The sequence below is a fragment of the Schistocerca cancellata genome, chromosome 6 (assembly GCF_023864275.1).
Source record: "Schistocerca cancellata isolate TAMUIC-IGC-003103 chromosome 6, iqSchCanc2.1, whole genome shotgun sequence".
Classification (NCBI taxonomy): Eukaryota; Metazoa; Arthropoda; class Insecta; order Orthoptera; family Acrididae; genus Schistocerca; species Schistocerca cancellata.
Genome location: NC_064631.1, coordinates 549,412,685 through 549,433,850, shown reverse-complemented (window position 1 = coordinate 549,433,850; position 21,166 = coordinate 549,412,685). Strand labels below are relative to the sequence as shown.

At 39.5% G+C, this 21,166-nt stretch overlaps 1 protein-coding gene across 6 annotated transcripts in view; it reads left to right on the top strand.

The window, feature by feature from the left end:
- Positions 1-21,166, top strand: part of LOC126190722 (probable phosphorylase b kinase regulatory subunit beta) — a 181,220-nt gene that overhangs the window by 148,196 nt on the left and 11,858 nt on the right. For all 6 annotated transcript variants that reach the window (XM_049931205.1, XM_049931203.1, XM_049931202.1 and 3 more), the window contains 2 exons: positions 1,927-2,167; positions 18,894-19,001. In XM_049931205.1, the coding sequence (XP_049787162.1) occupies positions 1,927-2,167; positions 18,894-19,001 (349 nt within the window). The remainder of the gene's footprint in view (positions 1-1,926; positions 2,168-18,893; positions 19,002-21,166) is intronic.

The window sequence follows — 21,166 nt, the reverse complement described above, 5'->3', positions numbered from 1 at the left end:
AACAAAAAGACTGTGGCTTCAGCTGCCAGAGACTGCAGTCATGTGTGTGTGAATTGTGTTTGCGTGTGTGTATGTGTACGTGCGTGTTTGTCATCTATTTTTGACAAAGGCCTTGTTGACCAAAAGCTTAAATTGTGACAGTCTTTTTGTTGTGCCTATCTGCAACTCAGCATCTCTGCTATATGGTGAGTAATAACTTTCCTTTTCATAATATTGTTACATTCCATCCTGGGTTTTCCATTGTTTGATTTGTGTTTTATTGTAATGGATATAACTGTTTTTGAAGTAATTTCTGTTAGTTCCCCCTCCCCCTTACCCTCTCCCTCTAAAGTAACTAGATGCCCCACTCTTTCCTCATCCTCCACACTCGTTCAAACACTTTTAAACCATTCAGTCCACTGGTAAACACTTTGCTGTGACAAAACATTGTCCATGTATTGTGCTGAAAGTCTTCTATGAACTGCCACTCCTTGGACATCTTAAGACCAAAAAAAGAAGAAGACTTATTTAGGAATGCTTGTCTTCTGTTGTACAAACAGCGAGTGGTGTGACCACCTTTATATAGCAGTAGCACAAAGCAGATGATGTGATAATGCTACAACCTAACACAGGTAAAGACAAAAGATGAGTGACTGTTGATCATGTGGCAAACCATACACAGACTAGTTGTTGTTCAGCATATTAAATCATGCATAGCAAGGTCAACTTTTGCAAAGTCTTTGTGAGATGGATTCCCAAACAATTTGATGAAGAGCTCAACAGCAACCATGTGAAAATCTGTGAGCACTCACTGGACTGACATGCTAACGAATGTGAAGCATTTCTGAAACCAATCACCACTGGAGATGAAACATAGGTTCATCACTTTGAACTAGAAAGCTAGTGCCAGTGGATGTAAGGAAAGCATCCCGAAGCTCCAGTCAAAAAGAAATTCAAAGAGTCAACTTTCTGCTGGAAAGTGATGCTCACTTTTCTTCTTCTTATTCTTCTTCTTCTTCTTTTCACAAGAAGCAATCCTTGAACATTACCTGGAAAAGGGGCCAACATAAATAGTGAATGTTACAGTGATATACTGAGCTTGTAATTCACAATAAACACTGAGGTCAATTGTCAGACGGTGCTCTTTTGTTAGCTGACAGTGCATGTGCATCTATTGCTGCCCTCTCTGCTCAGATGCTAATGAGTCTTGTCCCATTGGATTATCATATGTTTGGTCCACTGAGAGATATTTTAAGATGTTGATTCAACAGCAATCAACAGATGAAGGATGTGTTGCATATATGGTGTTCTGTGCATCCAAAAACCTTTTTGGCAGAGGGTATCGGAAAACTCGTGCAACAGTGCACCAAGTACATTGAAAAGCAGAGTGACTATGTTGAAAAATGATATCAGTAAAAATTGTGTGCTCTTGTTGCATTAAATTTTAAAAATTGATTGCAGATACTCAGTAACATGCCCTACTATGTAATTTACAGAGTTAGCTGTGTATATATATCATTTAACAAAATCTTTTTCCCTTCCTGTAGAAGTTTAAAGTTTCCTATATATTGAAGCTTACCTCATTATATGACTATTATTGCTATCTGTGTGTTAGTATAATATTTATGGTAACTGATCCAAAATGTCTGCACAGCTCCAGTTCCTTTATTTTCTGGTTTTCTATGACAAAACTAATTTCTAGCTTGCAATCCATATTTTTGTGTCAACTGGAATTAAAGCAATGTTCTCTCCCTCTGTTGAAATTTTATTTATTTCTAAATTGGAACAGAAATCAAGAACACTATTGATTCACATAATTTAGTTACACTGTAAATATAAGTGATGGATGACTTTAATAAGATGTTCTTATTAATGTCTAACAATCCATGTTTAAGAGACCATGGCAGTGTTTGATGTCATTAAAAATGTTTCTTATGTAAATTTCAGGTTGTCTCCTCTTCAACGCCGGCGTCTTGAAGGCTGCCTGTGCCGTGTTCCTACAAATTTCTATAACCAGGTCTGGGATGTTATGACTCGAACTCCACAAGGCATCAAGGTCCAAGGCTATCATCTGCCCCAACAACCAACGCTGTCAAACATGACACGCTCACAACTAAATTTTGCGTTACTGGTTGAACAAATGCTCAATCACATCCAACAGCCTGAGTATAGACAGATTGTAGTTGAGGTATGTTGCTTCAAGCTATTGAAAGTATAACAAATACACACTTTACGTGACACATGAAACAAAGTTCAAATGGTTTATGTTCAAAATTAGAATGTGTTTGAAATTCACAAAACAAATATGTCAGTACAGTATATTACAAGTAACATCTCTGCAGTGTGTGATTAGCTTTGACAGCAATTCAACCCTTGCAGCCGTTTATGATGCTGTTCATGGGCTCCATAGGCAGTGAATGCTGTTCTTCGTACAGAGTTGCATTCAAAACTACTGGTCATGGGAATAGGGCTGTGGAGTGACAACATTCTTCCTGAGAATATCCTAAACATGATCTTCGCGGTGCATTCAAAGAGTATCAAACCTTTTGGGTGGCAGAAATACATGTATTGATTTGAATGTACAGAACCCTGATCCTCTTCAAACAGTTTTCCTTGGTAATGTATACACGTCTTCTAACAGTCTTGCCATTGTTGGAAACACTTGGGGAACAGTTCTTTTGGAGTGGTGACCAGCTGAGCTGTTGCCTTCTGTGTGATGCCTTCTCTTGACTGAAATCAAGTTCTTTTTGGGGGTATTTTCAGTTTGAGAAATGGAAAAATTACATGGAGCCATGCCAGGGGAATAGCAAGTCTGAGTAACCACAGGAATGTTGTGTTTGATGAGGAAAGTCTGAATCAGATATGCAGCAGGCAAATTTCATAGATAATCCTCTCATGCACAAATCATTGCTCAAAATTTCATATATTGATCCAATGCTTATGCCTAACTCTTTCACAAGTTCTCACAATGTGATATGGTGATCTTCCCTGACCAAAGTCTGCCCTTGCCCAGTGACATTGTCATTTTGGCTTGTCGAGCATCTGCTTGAAGCCAGTTTGCTGTCCACTGTCTTGGAGCCGGCTTTGAAGTGGTTGTACCTTTCCTTTATCCTTGTGTTTCTCATGGCGTCATCCCCAAAAGCCCATTGAATCTATTGAATAGTTTCCACTTAGGCATTGTCAAGCTTTTGGCAAAATTTGATACAATATCACTGCCCAATTTGTTCCATCATTTTTCAGCTTACCGGTATCTGTCTTACTACACTTCCTCAATCACAGGCCAACTGCCAGTGAATGATGCTTTCTGATGGTGGCCAGATCATGCTGGGCATCACATATGTGAAAGTGTATATGCCCCAGGACAACTGCAAATTCCAGGAAAAACCGGGGAATTTTTTCATCTTGGAGAAAACGTGGAAAAACCGGGGAATTTTTTAGAATTCCGGGAATTTTTCATTATTTTAGTTTTCAGTTAAATTTTTGTGATGTTGACTGGTAAGAACTGATACTCTGACAAAGAATTTTGCTCTATTCTGCTACTGCATAATAATACTGCAGCAATAAAATATAAATGAGAGGAAAAAAAACAAAATATAACTTAAGTAACAAAGGAAATATGCCATTTACAACAACAAAACACATTGCATACACAAATGTCCGCAAACAGCAGAATGTCTCAAAGGCTTTAGAACGAAGACTATCCAGTACTTCATAATGACAAACAGCTTCCAATGAGCGTGACGCCACAAATATTTACATTAGGTTCGCTTGAGCAGTTGTCAGCAGGCTCATGCGCATGCGCAGTTGAGTCAAATATGAGCAGTACCTTCTCCCACTTCTAGTTTCTTGAAATGGGGCTGTTAGATGTATCAGCAGTAGCAACAAGCTACCAGATGCTACCCAGGAAAATTTTTCTTATGCTCCCAAGCTTCTCCACGTGACCCATGTTTATGTTTCATGATTTTGCTTTTCTTATTTGTTTAGCACTCTTACATCAAATGAAAATAAAGCAGATTTCTGTGGCTGGGAGCTACCAAGTTTAATTATACATTCTCATAATCATGAAATGGTAAAATATGTTATTAGTTTCAGTTTTTTTGTCTCATTTTATCTCCACATTTGTGGCAGTCAAGCAATAATTGCCTTGCAGAACAATAAAGTTATTTTTGTGTGTTAGCTAGAGAAATTTGGCTTTTATTAATCTTTTCCACAGAGGCAGTCGATGTATTTGAAACGAAGTGTTTCAGTCCATACTATTGGCTAATTTCAACTGTTCGCTGAATTTCAAGTGCATGTTTTCATCTTCTGTCACATATGGCATTATGCCATAATAAAGAACCAAACATGAGATAATACAGTACTGGTACACCAAGAAAGCTTAATATCAGATTGGGGCTTCCATTTGGCTAAAAAAACCAACATACTCGCTTATGTACGTAATAGTGGCCCAAGCAAATGGAGTGCTTCTGATAATTCAGAAGTTAGTCTCCGTGGAGTGCAATGTACCGGTACATAGGGTCAGAGGAGTCTGGAACAAGCAAAAGTTGTGTGGAGGGCAATGGGGAGGTTGTTTTTTTGAAATCATATTAAAACAAAAATTTTAGGTAAATTTGAATGATTTTATTTTGCTGTTTTATTTATCTCTGTTTTCCTGTTTTCTTCAAACTTGATTTTTTTCCTGAGAAAGGGAAAGAAAACAAACATACTCACTTTTCTCTTAATTTTCTATGTATTTTGTTTTAAAATTTTAGGTAAATGTGAACTACTGAAATTAGGTGAATTTACCATAGTGATTTATCTGCATCTACCTTTTTTTATTTTCTCTTAATTTTATACAAATTTTATAATAAAATTTATATTTTTTATAATTTTTGTATGAAAAAAAAGTGAGCTATAAATTAAAATTTGAAATAGTAGAAGGAAACTGTAGCTCATGCTAACTTTTTTAAAAGTAAGCCCAATGAATCTGGACATACAAATTTGCATTTTAAGCCAAATTATGCCTTTTAGTATGGTTTACGAAATCCCGATGCTCTTAGAGTATCCTTTGATGTCCCTTTTCTTTTATGTCATAATGTAAGATCTTTTAATGCTATATACTTACAAACATATGGGCTTCCTGCATCATCGTAGTTGGCCACACACAGTAACGTCTGTTTTCTGATGCGCTCTGGAAACTGCTGAAACAAACTTATTTCTAACAGTTTGCTGGAAAATATTGCGAATGGTGGTTTGAAAAGCATTACTTTCAAAGTAAATTTTCTTTTATGAAGATGAATTATGTTATGTGTGTCAGTGTGGGATCAGTTTCTTAAATCACAAAGCGTTTGACTCTCATTTAAAACTTAGCACTTCGAGTACCAGCCACTTAGAGGAACTTCATGTCCAGAAGACCAGACATTTGTTTCATTATATAAAATGTTACTGACATGTTTGTGTAATGTATCGTAAAGGGTAACACGTGCAAAAAACAAAGAAATAAATAAATTATATGTGAAAGCTTAGCTTTTCTTGTAGCTACACTATGTGTATTAATTTAAACCTTAATTCTTCCTGTTTGTGAATTCACACTACTTAACAGTGGTGTTGCTGTTGGCTGATTACATGGTGTGTCCTGTGCTTTGAATATCTGCTGTCATCAGCTGGCAAGACCATGTGACATGAGCTGTGACTGGCTTACAAAACGCATTGCAATCTTGATTTCAATGCCTTGGAAACTAACGTGCTGAGTTTGTACATGTTGCTGCATATCAAAGATCTTTCAAAACTGCTATTTGGGGGGGGGGGGGGGGGCAGTCATTTTCTAAAGCACTGGGAATCTTATCCATTGAGAGGATTGATAAGTTTTACGGTTCCAAGGGGAAGTGTACTGTCACTTGACACGAAAAAAGTGTATGTTAGCTTGGGAAAAGTGTATTTTTAACCGGAAAATCCGGGAATATTTTGTCATTGTCAGCATATACACCCTGTATATTGAATTGTTTGCTGTTGAAGATGTTCATTCTCAGTGTGAATGATCTATGTCAGATGTTGTCATCTTGTGCGTCTCATTTCTTCAGACCTGTTCTGAAACACAATGACTAGCCTACGCATAATTCAGGAGGTAAATTACAAATTACAAATTTAAAATTAGAAAATAATGTTCCTACCTTTCAGAACTGGTATGTTTCTTTCTCACTGAAAGAGACGGTGTCAGTGAGAGTAGAAGATCAATGATGCTACATTGTAAGAGCCTCAGCCAGAGGCGATAGAAGTAGCAGATTGGGAAGTAAAACTGATGTGTTAAAGAGGAAGATAATTGAAAAATGTGATGAGTATTGCAATTAAGAACTAGGAGAAAAAGGGAGAAATAGTTGGGGGAGTGAGGGGGTTGCTGGAGGGCGGGAGGGACCAGAGATAGAGAGTAGGTGAAGGAGAGAGAGGAGAGGGAGAATGAAGACAAAAACTTAATTGAAGAAATAATTATATTCTACTACTGGAGAACAGAGAGATGGTGACAAGGTACAAGAGTATGTCGCCGAGCAAATTCCCATCGCTAATCTTGTTTAGAAGGATCCTGTGGCAGTAGTTCACCACACAGTGTCCTAGCAGTTTTGCATCCTCACAACTTGCTACAGCCGTCTGCTAAAGCAGCAAGTTTCACCCCTCATGCAGTACTTCCATTCACAGCTGTTGATCTTGCCCTGCAACATGACACTTCACGACTATGGTCGCTGACTATCGGTGCAGAACAATAGCTGCCCCCAGTGAGGCTTCCACCGACTAAGTTTACCCAGTCTCTGTCCATCCCTGATATCACCCATCTCAACTGCTGTTCTGCACCCACGCCGTGTGGAACTGCGCAAGTGACGACGCAACTGACACTGGTGTTTTTGCGATGCTGCAAGGTGCCTGCACTGAACCATCTTTATACCTGACACACAATTGCCGAGGATATTGTGTTTTCACTTCACACTCTTGTGCAGGCTGTAGATTGTGCCTTGTTTTTTCTAAGTGTGGTAGTACAGATATTGTGGATGAGTCAACAATTTCTCTGACTGCACTGTTTATACGACACCACACCCGGTTAGTGCATTCGCATCTCACGTGAAGGACTGATTTACATTTGAACCTGAGGCTGTTTATGGTTCTCCTGCCACGTATGGACCTCTCCTTTATGTGTCTGTAACTCTGTGTGTTACTTAGTTCAATAAAGTAAGGAACCTTCCTACACCAGTGTTACCTGTTTCAGTGAAGTAAGGAACCCTCCTACACTGGTGACCCGACAGTGAACTCAGTCAACTTAATTTTCTATTTCAGCACACTTTTGGCCACCTCACCCCATTAGGTGCAAGCTCTGACTCCCACACAAGTGCACACAGCAACTTCCTTTTTTATGTTACGGACACAAGTGTGCTTCGCATCATGATCTCCCTCCTTTATGCATGTTTTGCCACCTCTTGTGGAACTTAGTGACAAATGGGTACCACCCCAGGCCCAATGGATGCCCCAATGCATGCAGTTGCCAAGCCAGCACCACCATGTGCCTCACGGAACTGGAACGCTGCAGTGCCGACCTGCGCATGCATCTCGCAGCGACATGACGGCCGGTGGCCCACGCTGCCCAGCTTGTCTACAGTCTACATCAGCAACTGCAGACACACACCACCACTACTGACGATGTCAGGCCCTCCAAAAATGTCGATGCCACTGCACCGACCATTTCTGTCAACAAAGCCCATGAGACACTCACAACACTACAGCCAAAAAAACTGTGGGAAACTCACCATGCTATACCAGTGCTGCACCTGTCCCACCGGCTGTCGCCAACACAGATGCACAGGATGCTCACGTCCCTGCTACTCTACTCTCCCACAGCCTACAACCAAACCAGCAATTTCCCCTCTTCTGCTGTCAACTGCAAGGTACACCCCCACTGCCTCATCACAGCCCCCAACACTTACACAACAGCGTTATTTCATGTGCTTCCAGTGCCGCACCCTGACCTACCGCCACCTGTCTTGACACCAGAAGCAGAGGTGACTAATGCTTTCAGGGTTTGGCACATACACTTTCAGCTGTAAAATGAGGCTGCCCTGCCAACACCACCTTGCAACCACCCGGCAATGCTGCTGCACCCTCACCATCGCAGTCCCTCTCTGGCAGCTGCATCCTGCACCTGCCCACACCTGTGCGCACAGCACCGAACACTGGCTCAGACTGCCCTGGCATGGCATCATCCACCCCATGTGCCCGTGCACACTGTCAGGCAGCAGACGGACACTATGCCCAACACTTAATGTGTGGCACCCATCACTGCCCCAGGATCAGCATCCACACCATTGACAACATGATCCTCCACTGGTATCAGCCTTCAGCCTTCACCATTGCCACCTCACACAATACCACAGCTCCACTCTCACGAGGAATGGGGGTGTGGTGTGGTGGCCTTTCACCACATAGCTGTTTAAGCAGTTCTGTACACTCACAACTTGCTACGGCCATCTGCTAAGGCAGTGAGTTTCACCCCTCATGCAGCACTTCTGTTCACAGCTATTAATCTTGCCGTATGACAGGACACTTAACCGTTATGGTCGCTGACTACCGGTGCAGAACAGTAGCTGCCCCTAGCAAGGCTTCCACTGACCAAGTTTCACCAGTCTTTGTCCATCCCTCGTAGCATCCACTTTGGTTGCTCTCCACACCTGCACCAAGAGGAAGTGGCCGTATGTTGGTGCACCTGACTCTGATGCTTTTGCGATGCTGCAAGATGCTCACACTAACATGTGTTTATGCCTGGCGTCAGTCACTGAGGATATTGTGTTTTTGTGTCAGGCTCCTGTGCAGGCTATAAATTTTGCCTTGTGTGTCTGAGTGTGGACATCATAAGTGCGGATATTGTGCGGTGAACACGGGGATGAAGCAGTGATTTCTCTGACTGCCATTTCTGCCACACCACACTCATCTAGTGCATTCGCATCTTGAATGAGTGACTGATTTACATTCGAACCTGAGACTATTTGTGTTACTCCAGTAACATGCGGACCTGTTCTTTCTGTGTGTGTAACTTCACGTGTTACTTACGTCAGTAAACTAAGTAACGTTCCTACACCGTGTTATCTGTTTCAATAAAGTAAGGAACCTTCCTATAATCCTAATGGCCCATGTGATGTAGCAGGCACTCTGGTCTCGTGAGTCATGCTGTAGACTGTGCACAGCGGCTCGGTGCTTGATGTGCCCAAATGTGACATTTCTTCATTGTCTGTTCATGTGCTCAGCCAGTTTAGATGTGGTCATTGGAATGTAAAATGCTGTAGCCGCGTGGGATTAGCCGAGCGGTCTAAGGCGCTGCAGTCATGGACTGTGAATACATGATTGTTGTCACACGTTCATCTGTTATCAGCATTGTGGGGTTTATTTGGGGTGTAAATGGAATAAGGCATAGTGGATAGGTACATACATGAAAGTTTTACAGTTGGAATTATTTCAGGAGCACGAACCTTGAGGTATGGACAAAGGTCTGGGGATATCGTGTGATTTCACAATTATGTTACAGACGTTAGGCAGTAGCTGAAAGCAGCAGTGGGTGAGATGGTCTCATTTCAGTTACTGATATACTCACAGGCCTTGGCAGAATAATATATTGAAGAATTTGAGGTTCTGGTGGTGCTGGGTGATGAGTGGGGTATTTATGAGGTTTCTTCGGAACTGGGAGCTGTATTTGTGAGAGGAAAAGACTTCTTTTTTTAGGGCATTCATTAAGTAATGCAGCTCATTCTTTTGTGACCAATTTCAGTTGAAAAGAAATGCAGAATTTATTGTCAAACATCCTACTTCAGCCACTATAGTTTCATAAGTTTCAGTAGGTGTGGTGCTGTATGTTGCCTTGAAAATGGCATCTATAATAGAATCGGTTCCAAGAAGAGAGCTGTTGTTGAGTTTTTCTGTTGGAAAGTCAGAGCATCACAGGTAGTCATAGGTGCTTGCAGAATGTCTATGAGGATTTGGCAGTGAAGAGAAGCATCGTGAGTCATTGGGTTAGGCATTTGTCCTCAAACCTGGCTGATCTCCTGCTTGCTGGTCGGTTGCACACAGCTGTGACTCCTGCAATGCTGGAACATGCACACATTCTCATTCAAGGTGATCGATGGATCGCAGTCAAACACCTTGCTGTACAACTGGATGTCTATGTTAGTAGTGCTGACACATTCGTCCACTAGTTTGGTTACTCAGAGGTTGGTGCCCACTTGGTTCCTCACTGTCTAACGGAAGACCATTGAGAGCAACGGAGGACCATCTGCGTGAAACTGTTTTATGAGGCTGATTGTGACATATTTTTGTCAAACAGGCAAGGAAATATGGGTTCATCACTTTTCTCTGGAAACAAAACAGCGGTCCAAGGAATGGCACCACACCCAGTATCCAAAGAAAAAATTCAAAACCGCACGCTCAGCTAGTTAAGTCATCGCGATGGTTTTCTGGGACTCTGAAGGGGTTATCCTGTTTGATGTCCTCCCTCATGGTGCAACAATCAAATTCAGCATGTTTGTCACCACAAGGATGGAAACAAACTCCTTTTCCATGATAATGAAAGGCTCGCAGAAGTCTGCACACCCCAGAGGATCTCACAAAACTTCATTGGACTGTTCTTCCTCATCCACCCCGTGGCTCGGATCTTGCACTTTCCAACTTTCATCTGTTTTGCCCAATGAAGGATGCTCTCTGCAGGGAGCAGTTTGTGTATGATGGGGGCGTTATTGATGCACCAAGATGTTGTCTATGAAAATGACCAGCAGAGTGCTGTCATGCAAGCGTACAGGCCTTCCCAGTATCCCGCGTCCGGCCATCCTGATTTAGGTTTTGTGTAATTTCCCTAAATTACTCCAGGCAAATGCCGGGATGGTTCCTTTCAAAGGGCACGGCCAACTTTCTTCCCCGTCCTTCCCTAATCCAATGAGACCGATGACCTCGCTGTCTGGTCCCCTTCCCCAAACAACCCAACCCTTCCCAGTAAGATGGCGTAAGGTCATCACATTGAATGGAGATTATGTTGAAAGATAGTGTTTTGTACCCAAAAGAGTGGGGAATAATATGGTGTTTGGAACTGTGAATAAAACCAGCCAGCTTTCAGAAAAAAATGTGTTGCATTACTTATTGAATGCCTCTCATATCTCACATCTGTTATCTCTTATGTATCCATAAAAGGAGCAGCCATCCATTTAGCTGCAGTCCATTGTACCTGTTGGTTAGCCTACTGCAAATGTTCCATTAAATTATTAGCAATGAGTGTGCCCCACTGCAAATGCTCCATCAGATTATGAATAGTGAGTGAGACACACAGGTCTGGGTGCACTGCACACATAACTTTCATTAAGCCCTCTGCACATGTTCTTTGTATCACTCTTTCAGTGTGTCTGATAGGACGACGACAATGGTTGTAATGGGTTCATAGCCACATTTCGTGGAGTGAATAACAGCAAATTTTGGGCACAGATGACATAGCCTGAGTCACCCCGGGTGCACCTGCTCGTTGCCAAACCTGCAGTTGGAAACTGGTACCAAAGTTTTTGAGCACCAGGAAAAGGAGCATAATTCTGCTGAGTCGCAACTGTCTCCAGTTTGCAAGTGAGCCCCTGTTGTAGTTTGTGTAGTAAATTATGTCGTTCACCAAAGTTGGATATCCCAGTGTGATGTTCCTTGTCACACTGCATGTACTTCTGCTCTCTGACATAAGTGATAAATTAAATTTATAAGGTTTTTTGTGAGCATTGAGATTCCCACTTGAACAGTTCAGTTCACACTTAAGACATGCAGGTGATTCAAGGGTGAGGAATCTGACTTTCTGTGGTATAGAGAGAGGATGGCCTAATTATAAATAAAGAAACAAAGATACTAAATGACACAGACTGAGCAAAAAGTTTGTCTTGAGATCATTATTGTTATAGTATTATGAAAGCAGTAAACTTGTTAATTTATGGAGCCACTGACATTTGAATTGTTGTTCAGAAGCAGTCATAGGTTCCTGATCAATTACAAGTAGGTTCTTGGAGCAGTTCAGTTTCAGTTGAGTCAGTTTGAAGATGCGTTATGATCAAGTTGGGCTAGAGTTGCATCTCAAAACTGTGAGTCATGAAGATACTACGGAACTGATTCATTCATGAGTATAGCATTTCAGGCTGCAGACAATATTCTTGTTTGAATTTACAAGAAGTAACAAATCTAGTTTATGAATAGCATTAATTTAATTAAAATTCTGAAATTTTATTCACAAATTTTAATTTCAATCACTCATATGGACCCATTACCCACAACCCATTACCTATGCCTCAGCTCCAAGGACACAAAGGAAAGGAAGGAGATTAAATTAGGAGTGGCGATAACATATCCAGCATGAGCTCACAGTCAAGCTTTCAACAATGTGATGAGGAAATCATAGAAGCCTAATATGTATACCGTATTAACAATAAACTATCACTGTATTACTTAATTTCTAGTCATGCTTATGCTGTCTAAATTTAATTGAGTGAATTGGAAAGAAAGTAGCTACATTGAAAAAAGTTGCTGCCACTTCAGTTTTACTATAAAGCATTAGCAGCTTAACATTTATTTGGTTACAATGTTGTTTTTAAAAGAAAAATGTACTTACATCTACATATTGGAGTCCTTTTTCACTACATTACTATTTGTCACAGATCCTTACAACAAACACTACTACTTAGCATTGAGCTAAGAGAACTTTTCAATCTATGAATCTAGATATTTACGTAATTTTAGGTTGTGTGGCCATTGAGGTGTTTTCTTTCGAATTAGTAGAAATTTGCAATGTCTTGCTTTATATTAGATGGGAGCTTGTAGAATATCTTCCCATCAGAGCACATGACTCCATTTTGAACTGTAGGCATGGAGGCTAAGTCTACATAAAAATTATTTTGATCTAGATCTATATTCTGCGAACTACTGCGAAGTGCATGACAGATGGTACTTCTCATTGTACCAGCGTACTGCAATTAATCTAATCTTGTTCTCACGATCTGTAGGGAACATTCCTAGATCATCATGTAAAGCTGGTTCTTGAAATTTTATAAAAATCCTTTCTCGGGATAGTTTGCATCTCTCTTCAGGTGTCTTCCAGATGACTTTCTTGAGCACCTCTGTGACATTCTTCCACAGGTTAAACAAACCTCTGAATGTATGTGCTGCCCTTCTCTATATATATTCAATATTGTCTGTTAATCCTGTTTGGCATGGAAAAAAAGAAGGAATATTAGGCTTTAACAGCCCATTGATGTCATGGTAATTAGAGATGGAGCACAATCTCAGATTGATTCAGGGACCAGGAAAGAAATTGGCTATTCAAAGGAATCATCTCAGCACTTTCCTGGAGCAACTTAGGGAAATTGCAGAAAACCTAAATCAGATGGCCGGACACGGGGTTAAACCATTGTCGTCCTGGATGTGAGTCCAGAGCACTAACCACTGCATGTTTGGCATGTGTCCCACACATTTGAGTGATTTCTGGGATGGGTTGCATGAGTTATTTGTAAGTAATTTCCTTTGCAGACTGATAGCAATTCTATTGTACCAATAGACTGAAGTCTGCCACCAGCAGTAGCTACAACTGAGCTCATGTGATAATTCCATTTCAGATCCCTACAAACTGTTACTCAGGTGTTGTATGAGTTCATTGATTTCAATGGTGGCTCATTCATTTTCTGAAGTGCGCAGTTTCAATTTTTCAAAAACTGAAAACAAGTTGTCAATCTTGACACTATTTTTAAATCTTATGATGATCTGACAATATTTGTGCACCTTTTACTGACAGCACTTCATTATAGGTAAATGCATCATCTGCAAAAAGTTTGAAGTACTACTAATATTGTGTGCAATATCATTAGTATACAATATGAACAGCAAGAGTCCCAACACACTTCCCTGGACACACTGGAATTTACTTCTATGTCTGCCGATGACTCTGTAACCAAGATAACATGCTGTGTCTGCCAGACCAAAATATCTTCAATCCACCTTCAAATTTTGCGTGATACCCCATATAATTACACTTTTGATAATAAGCATAAATATAGCACTTAGTCATATGTTCTTTGAAAATCGACCCAACTGCCTTGATTCATGGATTTCAGGACGTCATGTGAGAAAAGAGTGACTTGGGTTTCACATGATCAGTATCTTAGGAATCTGTGTTGGTTAGCCAGGATGAGGAGGTCATTCTGTTGGAAGTACCTCATTACATTTGAGCTCAGAATACGCTCTAAGATTCTACAACAAATGGATGTGAGGGATACTGGACAGTAGTTTTATGGATCACTTCTGCTTTCCTTAGTGTAGATGGGTGTGACTTGGACTTTCTTCCAACTATTTGGCAGCACTGTTTGTTCAATAGATATATGGTAGATTATAATTAAAAGAGGGGTTAACTCAACCACAAATTTGGTGCATGGTCTGACAGGGCTTCCACCAGATCCTTGAAATATATTCAACTTTAGCAATTTCAGCTATTTCTCTACATCACTGACACTAATATATATATATATATGTTACTGTCTGGTTTATGTCTTGTATTGTCTGTATGTGACAATGTAAATAATTTTTAGTATCTGCAACAAAAACCATTCAGGAGTAAATGCTTATGGAAGTGAGAGTAAGAATTCCTAGACATAGATCTGCAAAAAGTACTGTTCAGTACTTTACATAATAATCTTACTGTTTAATTCTGCTGAACAGATTCTTTATTTACTTTAGGTGCACTGTCCCAAAAGATAATTCTGTACAAAAACAGGGACTGAAAATATGCAAAATAAGCAAACTTTTCTTCTCAACACAGTAAGAGATGCTTCTAAGAACATGACATACTGAACTGAGCTTCTTGATCAGTTCATCTATGTGTTCATACTATTTAACTTGTTATCCAAATGGACCCCAAGGAATTTTACATTTTAACTTGTTATGCAACTGGACCCCAAGGAATTTTACAGTGGATTTCATTTGATGTATGACTATTAATGTCTACTTCTGGTGCTAACATACAATCTTTGCCAATTTGGATTTCATATACAAACCTTTGTGAAATTAAGCCTTAAACTGTCAGTTGTGAACCATCTGCAGACATGTACAGCTATCGTCTGAGCTGTGTGTGCTAAGCTTGAGTTTGGCCCATTGATTATTATGCTTGTGTCATCAGAAAATGTTACAGTTTTTTAACTTCCTTTTAAAGTAAGTGGAGGATCATTTATGTGAGTAAGAAACAATAGTGAGCCCAGTACTGATTCTTGAACCACTCTACATATTATGTTCCCTGTTGTAAATTATAAAGTCTGAACTCCACAGTTTTATTTGTGAATGGTATATTTTCTCAGGATACAACTTTTATTCATAACTTAAATGAACTTCAAAGAGATTATATAAAAATCAGAATATTTCAGAAAATACCAAGGAATAACACTTTACAGTGAACGCTAAAGCATTCTTCCTTTTATCATAACACTCCCTCCAAAAGGAAAAATAAAACAAATCTGCCAAATAAACAAACAATAAAGTTACTGCTTGACTTCCTGCACACCAGTCTCTGCTTGCGGCAGATTAAAGTGAACTCACTCAAGTGGCTTTGTCAGAAGATCAGTCAACTGGTTCTTTCCATCCATATGTTCCAACATAATTCCATTGCTCAGAAATCTGTCACAAACATAAAAGAGTCAAATCTTGATATGTTTTGATTGATGATAATATTCAGTATTTCTTTTTTTTTTTTTTTTGCCAATTTTAATACACTGTCATTGTCAATATAAAGTGTTGGAGACTGTCACAGCATTTCAACTAATTAACTTAATAAACAGTGTAACCAAATTAATTCTTTGGCTCCTTCACCTACAGAAATAATTTCTGCTTTGCTTGTAGATGTAGCCACAATCTTCTGCAAGTAACCTGTTCATGATATTGTCCCACCAGAGTACTTTTCCACAATGCCAGATGTTGAATGTCTTGTTTACTTGTCTCCAGTGAAATCAACCCCACTGTAAGTTCTCAAATTTTCTTCCCTTTCATAGATAATACTATGGATAAATGTACCTTTCAGGTATTAAAATATGCATTTCACTCAGTTCCAGGCCTCAGTGATTGGTTTTTCCATAGCTCAAGCAGCTTCATTCACTGCGAAAGTTATGTCTGGGCAAGTTGCTATCAAGGAATGCATAAGACATCCAGTTGCCTCGTGATAGGGGACAGAGGATGAAACTGCTTCATCTTGATCATTTTCTTCATATCCAGCAGGAGTTGAAATCATGTTGGATTCTGCCATTCGAAATCTTTCCAGTATTTGTTGATTGTATATATATTTGAAATCATAATTGCTCCGCCTTTATTTTGCATTATTTTTATGCCAATGAAATTCTCAAAGGTCCCCATTGTTATATCATATTCATGTTGTAAAGTGTCCAGAAAAGTTTTAATTAATTCTTTGTCATTGCCAACAATTAGACCATCATCAACTTAAATTGCTGCATGAAGTCTGTTTCCATTGTACTACTACTACTACTACTACTACGTGATCAGGCCCAGTGGACCGCACGCATTCACAAGTTTCCTCCTCCACTGTATTCTGTCCATTGCTGCTATCCACCATCCGTTCACATCTATTGACACTTGGTTTAAATATTCATGGAGTCCATCCCTCCAATGCTTCTTGGGTCTCCCTGGTGGTCTCTCCAGTAGGTGTGAAATCCAGGAGCTTCCGAGGCCATCTGTGATCCTCCATCCAGGCCGCACAGCTGGCCCACTGCATTCGTTTGGCTTTGACAGTTCCTGCTGTGTTGGGCTGCTGGTATAGTTCCTCAAGCTCATGGTTGTATCTGATCCTCCATTCCCCTGTATCTGCATCCAGAACCAGACCAAAGCTCTTCCGGAGCACTTTTCTGTCAAAAACAAGGAGCTTATGCAAGTCCTGTTTCCAGATACTCCATGTCTCACAGCCGTATAGAATAACAGACTGTTTCCATTGTATTTATGATAAAACAAACAAGGGTCTGCAGCACTGTTTTGAAAACCCACTTTATTAATAACTCCCCTAAAATGTTAGTTCCAGCAGCATGGTGCTTGTCCATTCAAAAAGGCCACCTTCACGTCGAATTGTTTCAACACCATCTACTTTGAAGCAGTTGCTACTAATAGCAAAACTTTAATTGTGTCATAACATGCAACAGGAGTATATGCATCTTCACAATCAGTTCCTGCTTACTGAGTATATCCTTTAGGAACTAATCAGGCTTTGAAATGAGTGCTTCCATTAGTTGCAACTTTTTGACATAGAACTCAGCGATTTTACAATACTCTGGCACTTATGTGATGTTTGCCTAATACCCACTTATTGTGTCTCTTTAGTGCTTCTATTTCTTCATTTGACTGCAGTACATCAGGATAACAGTTTGGATCTTTATGGTTGTCAACACTAACTTTTGTTAGTGTGAAAAACTCACTACTTTATATCCAGACTGTCCCCCCCCCCCCTCCACTGTATTCTGCTCCAATGTATCTTCCTCAGAAAATTCATGGGTTTTGGCTTTCAAGAATTCTGTTGATTCTATATTATTGTCATCTGATACTTGCTTCCTCCAACTTTTGCTGTCAAACGTTATATCATAGCTGATATATGTGGCTGCTCTGGCTGAGAACAAATGAGTACTTGCATCAGTCACATGCATAACGCTTTCCATTGTAGCACTATACCATTTATTGTTTCATCTTATTCCGATACAGACTGTTCCTTGACCAAATGCACACATATTAGTACCTTGCTTTCCTAATGAAACAACTTCAGGAACATCAAATTTGCTATACAAAATGAAGTACTGTTTGTTTGGAGTGATATGCTTTGTAGCACCATCATTACAATACCATTTATTTACAGCAATACAATTTCTTCTAGACAAAGCCATTGTGCATGAGATAAATACAGTGTTACCATTCAGTTTCTCTTCTTGCCATGTGTTATTGCACTTAAGAGCATTCAGCGAACACTTCGCTGCCCGATGGCCAGGTTGTTTACATTCATTGCCATGAAATTTTTGTTTTGCTTACTCTTTTGACATCTTCTATTTCTGAGTGTTAGAAACAACAAATGCACTGTGTTCATGCAATTCAGTGGTGCAATTTTTTTCAATAAGTAAGATCAGACTCTGATTTTCTGTTGGTATTGTCTCCCAGAGATCTTTAAAAGTATTGTATTCCTTTCCTAGTGTTGATAACATTTGACCATTTAATATTCCTTTTGGCAATGTATTCTCTTCATATTAAATTAATTCATCATTTAGATCTACAAATAGTATCTGTAACTTAGCAACATGTGTACTAATGTCTTCTGTTTTGTCATGTTCAAGCGTTGCCTTCTGCTGCATACAAATCGTGCTTGTAGTTTGTCCCATATTTTTTTTAGCATTTTTGTACATCAACACAAGTTCAGCAACTCATTTGTTTAACGCACTTGCTATTAGACTTGTTGCTTTCATGTCATTCTTTTGCCATTTTGTGTTTGTTGCATTTTGTTCAGTAGTAGGATCTCAAGGCAATACAACAGGTACTGATGACAATGTCTTCGAGTTCATATGAACGGAGCACCATAGACATGTGCCATTTCCATTCTGCACAATTGTGAGGCCCTTCAAGCTTATCAATATTCACTTCATAATCTCCATTTGTTACTCTGTTCTTACTGTACAACTCATTTCAACAAAAAATTCTGCCAGCACACATTGGATTGATCCCCCCCCCCCCCCCCCCCTCCCCGCTACTGATGTATGGAAATTGGAACATCTGACCTAGCTGTGGGAACATTTAATTTAGTATTCTCTGTGGACTGCTGTATTTAGATCTTATAGAGGTCTATAGTTAGTATCACAAACACTATTCTGTATGCTTCTTGTTCACAGCTGCTCTGCATTGTCTCCACAATACTCGTCCGAAATCCAGAGCTGACCTTTCAGAAGCAACTGGACCTAGACCACCTTATGAATGAAGCATACCATATGTTTTGCAAGGTAATTAATCAATTTTTTTTAGTGAACATTTTCTGTTTAATTTCTAAGTTTATGCCCAAAGCATGAGCATGAAAAAATAAACAACAAATTGGAAATTTGTACTTATTTTATATAACAGTAAATTTGGCAATTATGATTAAAGGCAGTTTCTAAAAAATACTGAGAACAAATTTATATGCTCCATTGCAGAGTATAGGCTGTGTTGATTATTTGTGACAAGTTATAAATGTACACAGGATGAGGCATCTGTCCCAGATATTCCCTTTCACTTATTCCATGACAAGAATATTTATAAATGTGATTGACACTACCATATTGAATAACTCCTACTTCAGTTACAAAATGTTTAAGACTGTAAAATACACCTAAAAGAAATGTGAGGTTATCTTCAGGAAGGCAGTTTTTATAGTTCTTGCATTCTTTTTTATACTTTATGTTCATGACAGTTTTGTGCATTTTCACTTCCATACCACTTGCAGTTAGAACATATTGACATTTTTCCATTTAATGACTGACACATGAAAAAACCCCTTTGCTTTGTACATTTTCACCCACATCATACTTGTAACTGAAACATATTGACATTTTCTTCATTAATAACTGACGCTTGAAAAACCATGTTGCACCTGTAGAAACTAACAAAGGCAGAGAGCTTGATCTGTTGGACAAACTGTAAAATTGCTGACACTCCCTAAAAGCATCTGATGACATGCTAAATGGAAAAAGAAGGAAAGCATCAAAAGTCTGACAGATAGCCATATAGCATTTAAAAGGAAATTAAAAGAATTTCTTAATGGCAACTCCTTCTACTCATTAGATGAATCTTTGGATATAGTAAGTGGGTAATTTCCCAACCCCACAAATAAATAAATAAATAAATAAAATAAAAAAATTAAAAATATTGAGTGTCTTGTAATATTTTGTCTAATGTAATATCTTGTATAGACACCTTTTATTAACTTGACACATTCCACATCATTATGAACTGTCATATTCATGATCTATGGAACAAGTACTAATCTAATCTAATCTCTAAAAACATAATTTAATAATCAACATAATTTAATAAACATAACTTTTTTCCAATTTTGCGAACGTTTTTTGGTACTGAAGGGGAAAGAACCAAAATAATTTACCAAATGAAATCTCTCTACAACATGCTAAAAGAGATAAATGACTTGTGGACTCGATAGTGTATTAAGATCTATGTAATGGCTTGTTGGTTTGTACATCTGTGACTTGTTTTCTTCAAACAGCAGCCATTAACAAAAATCTATATTGCCAGAATGAGTCTTTCACTCTTCAGTGGAGTGTGCATTGTTTTGTAACATCTTGGTGGATTAAAACTATGGGCTGGATAGGAACCCGAACCCAAAACCTTGGCTTTTGTCAGCAGTGCTCTTGCTGAACGAGTATCCTGGCTTGACCAGTAATGCTGTAAGAGTGGGTCCTGGGTAATGAATGAATACCTCAGTTGATATGAGCGAAGTTCCAGGTTTGTACATGGATCCACCACATAGTTTTAAGTTGCCAGAATGTTTCAAAAGTGTGTACACTATGTGATCAAAAGTATCTACACTATGTGATCAAAAGTATCCGGACACCTGACTGAAAACAACTTACAAGTTCGCGGCAGCCTCCATCGGTAAAGCTGGAATTCAGTATGGTGTTGGCCCACCTTTAGCCTTGATGGTAGCTTCCACTCTTGCAGACATACGTTCAGTCAGGTGCTGAAGGTTCCTTGGGGAGTGGCAGCCCATTCTTCACAGAGTGCTGCACTGAGGAGAGGTGTCGATGTTGTTTGGTGAGGCCTGGCATGAAGTTGGCATTCAAAAACATGCCAAAGCTGTTCTGTAGGATTCAGGTCAGGAGTCTGTGCAGGCCACTCCATTAGAAGGATGTTATTGTTGTGTAGCCACTCCGCCACAGGCCTTGCATTATGAACAGGTGCTCAATCGTGTTGAAAACTGCAATCGCCAACCCTGAATTGCTCTTCAACAGTGGGAAGCAAGAAGGTGCTTAAAACATCAATGTAGGCCTGTGCTGTGATAGTGCCACACAAAACAACAAGGGCTGCAAGTCTCCTCCATGAAAAACATGACTACACCATAACACCACTGCCTCCTAATTTTACTGTTGGCACTACACACGCTGACAGATGACGT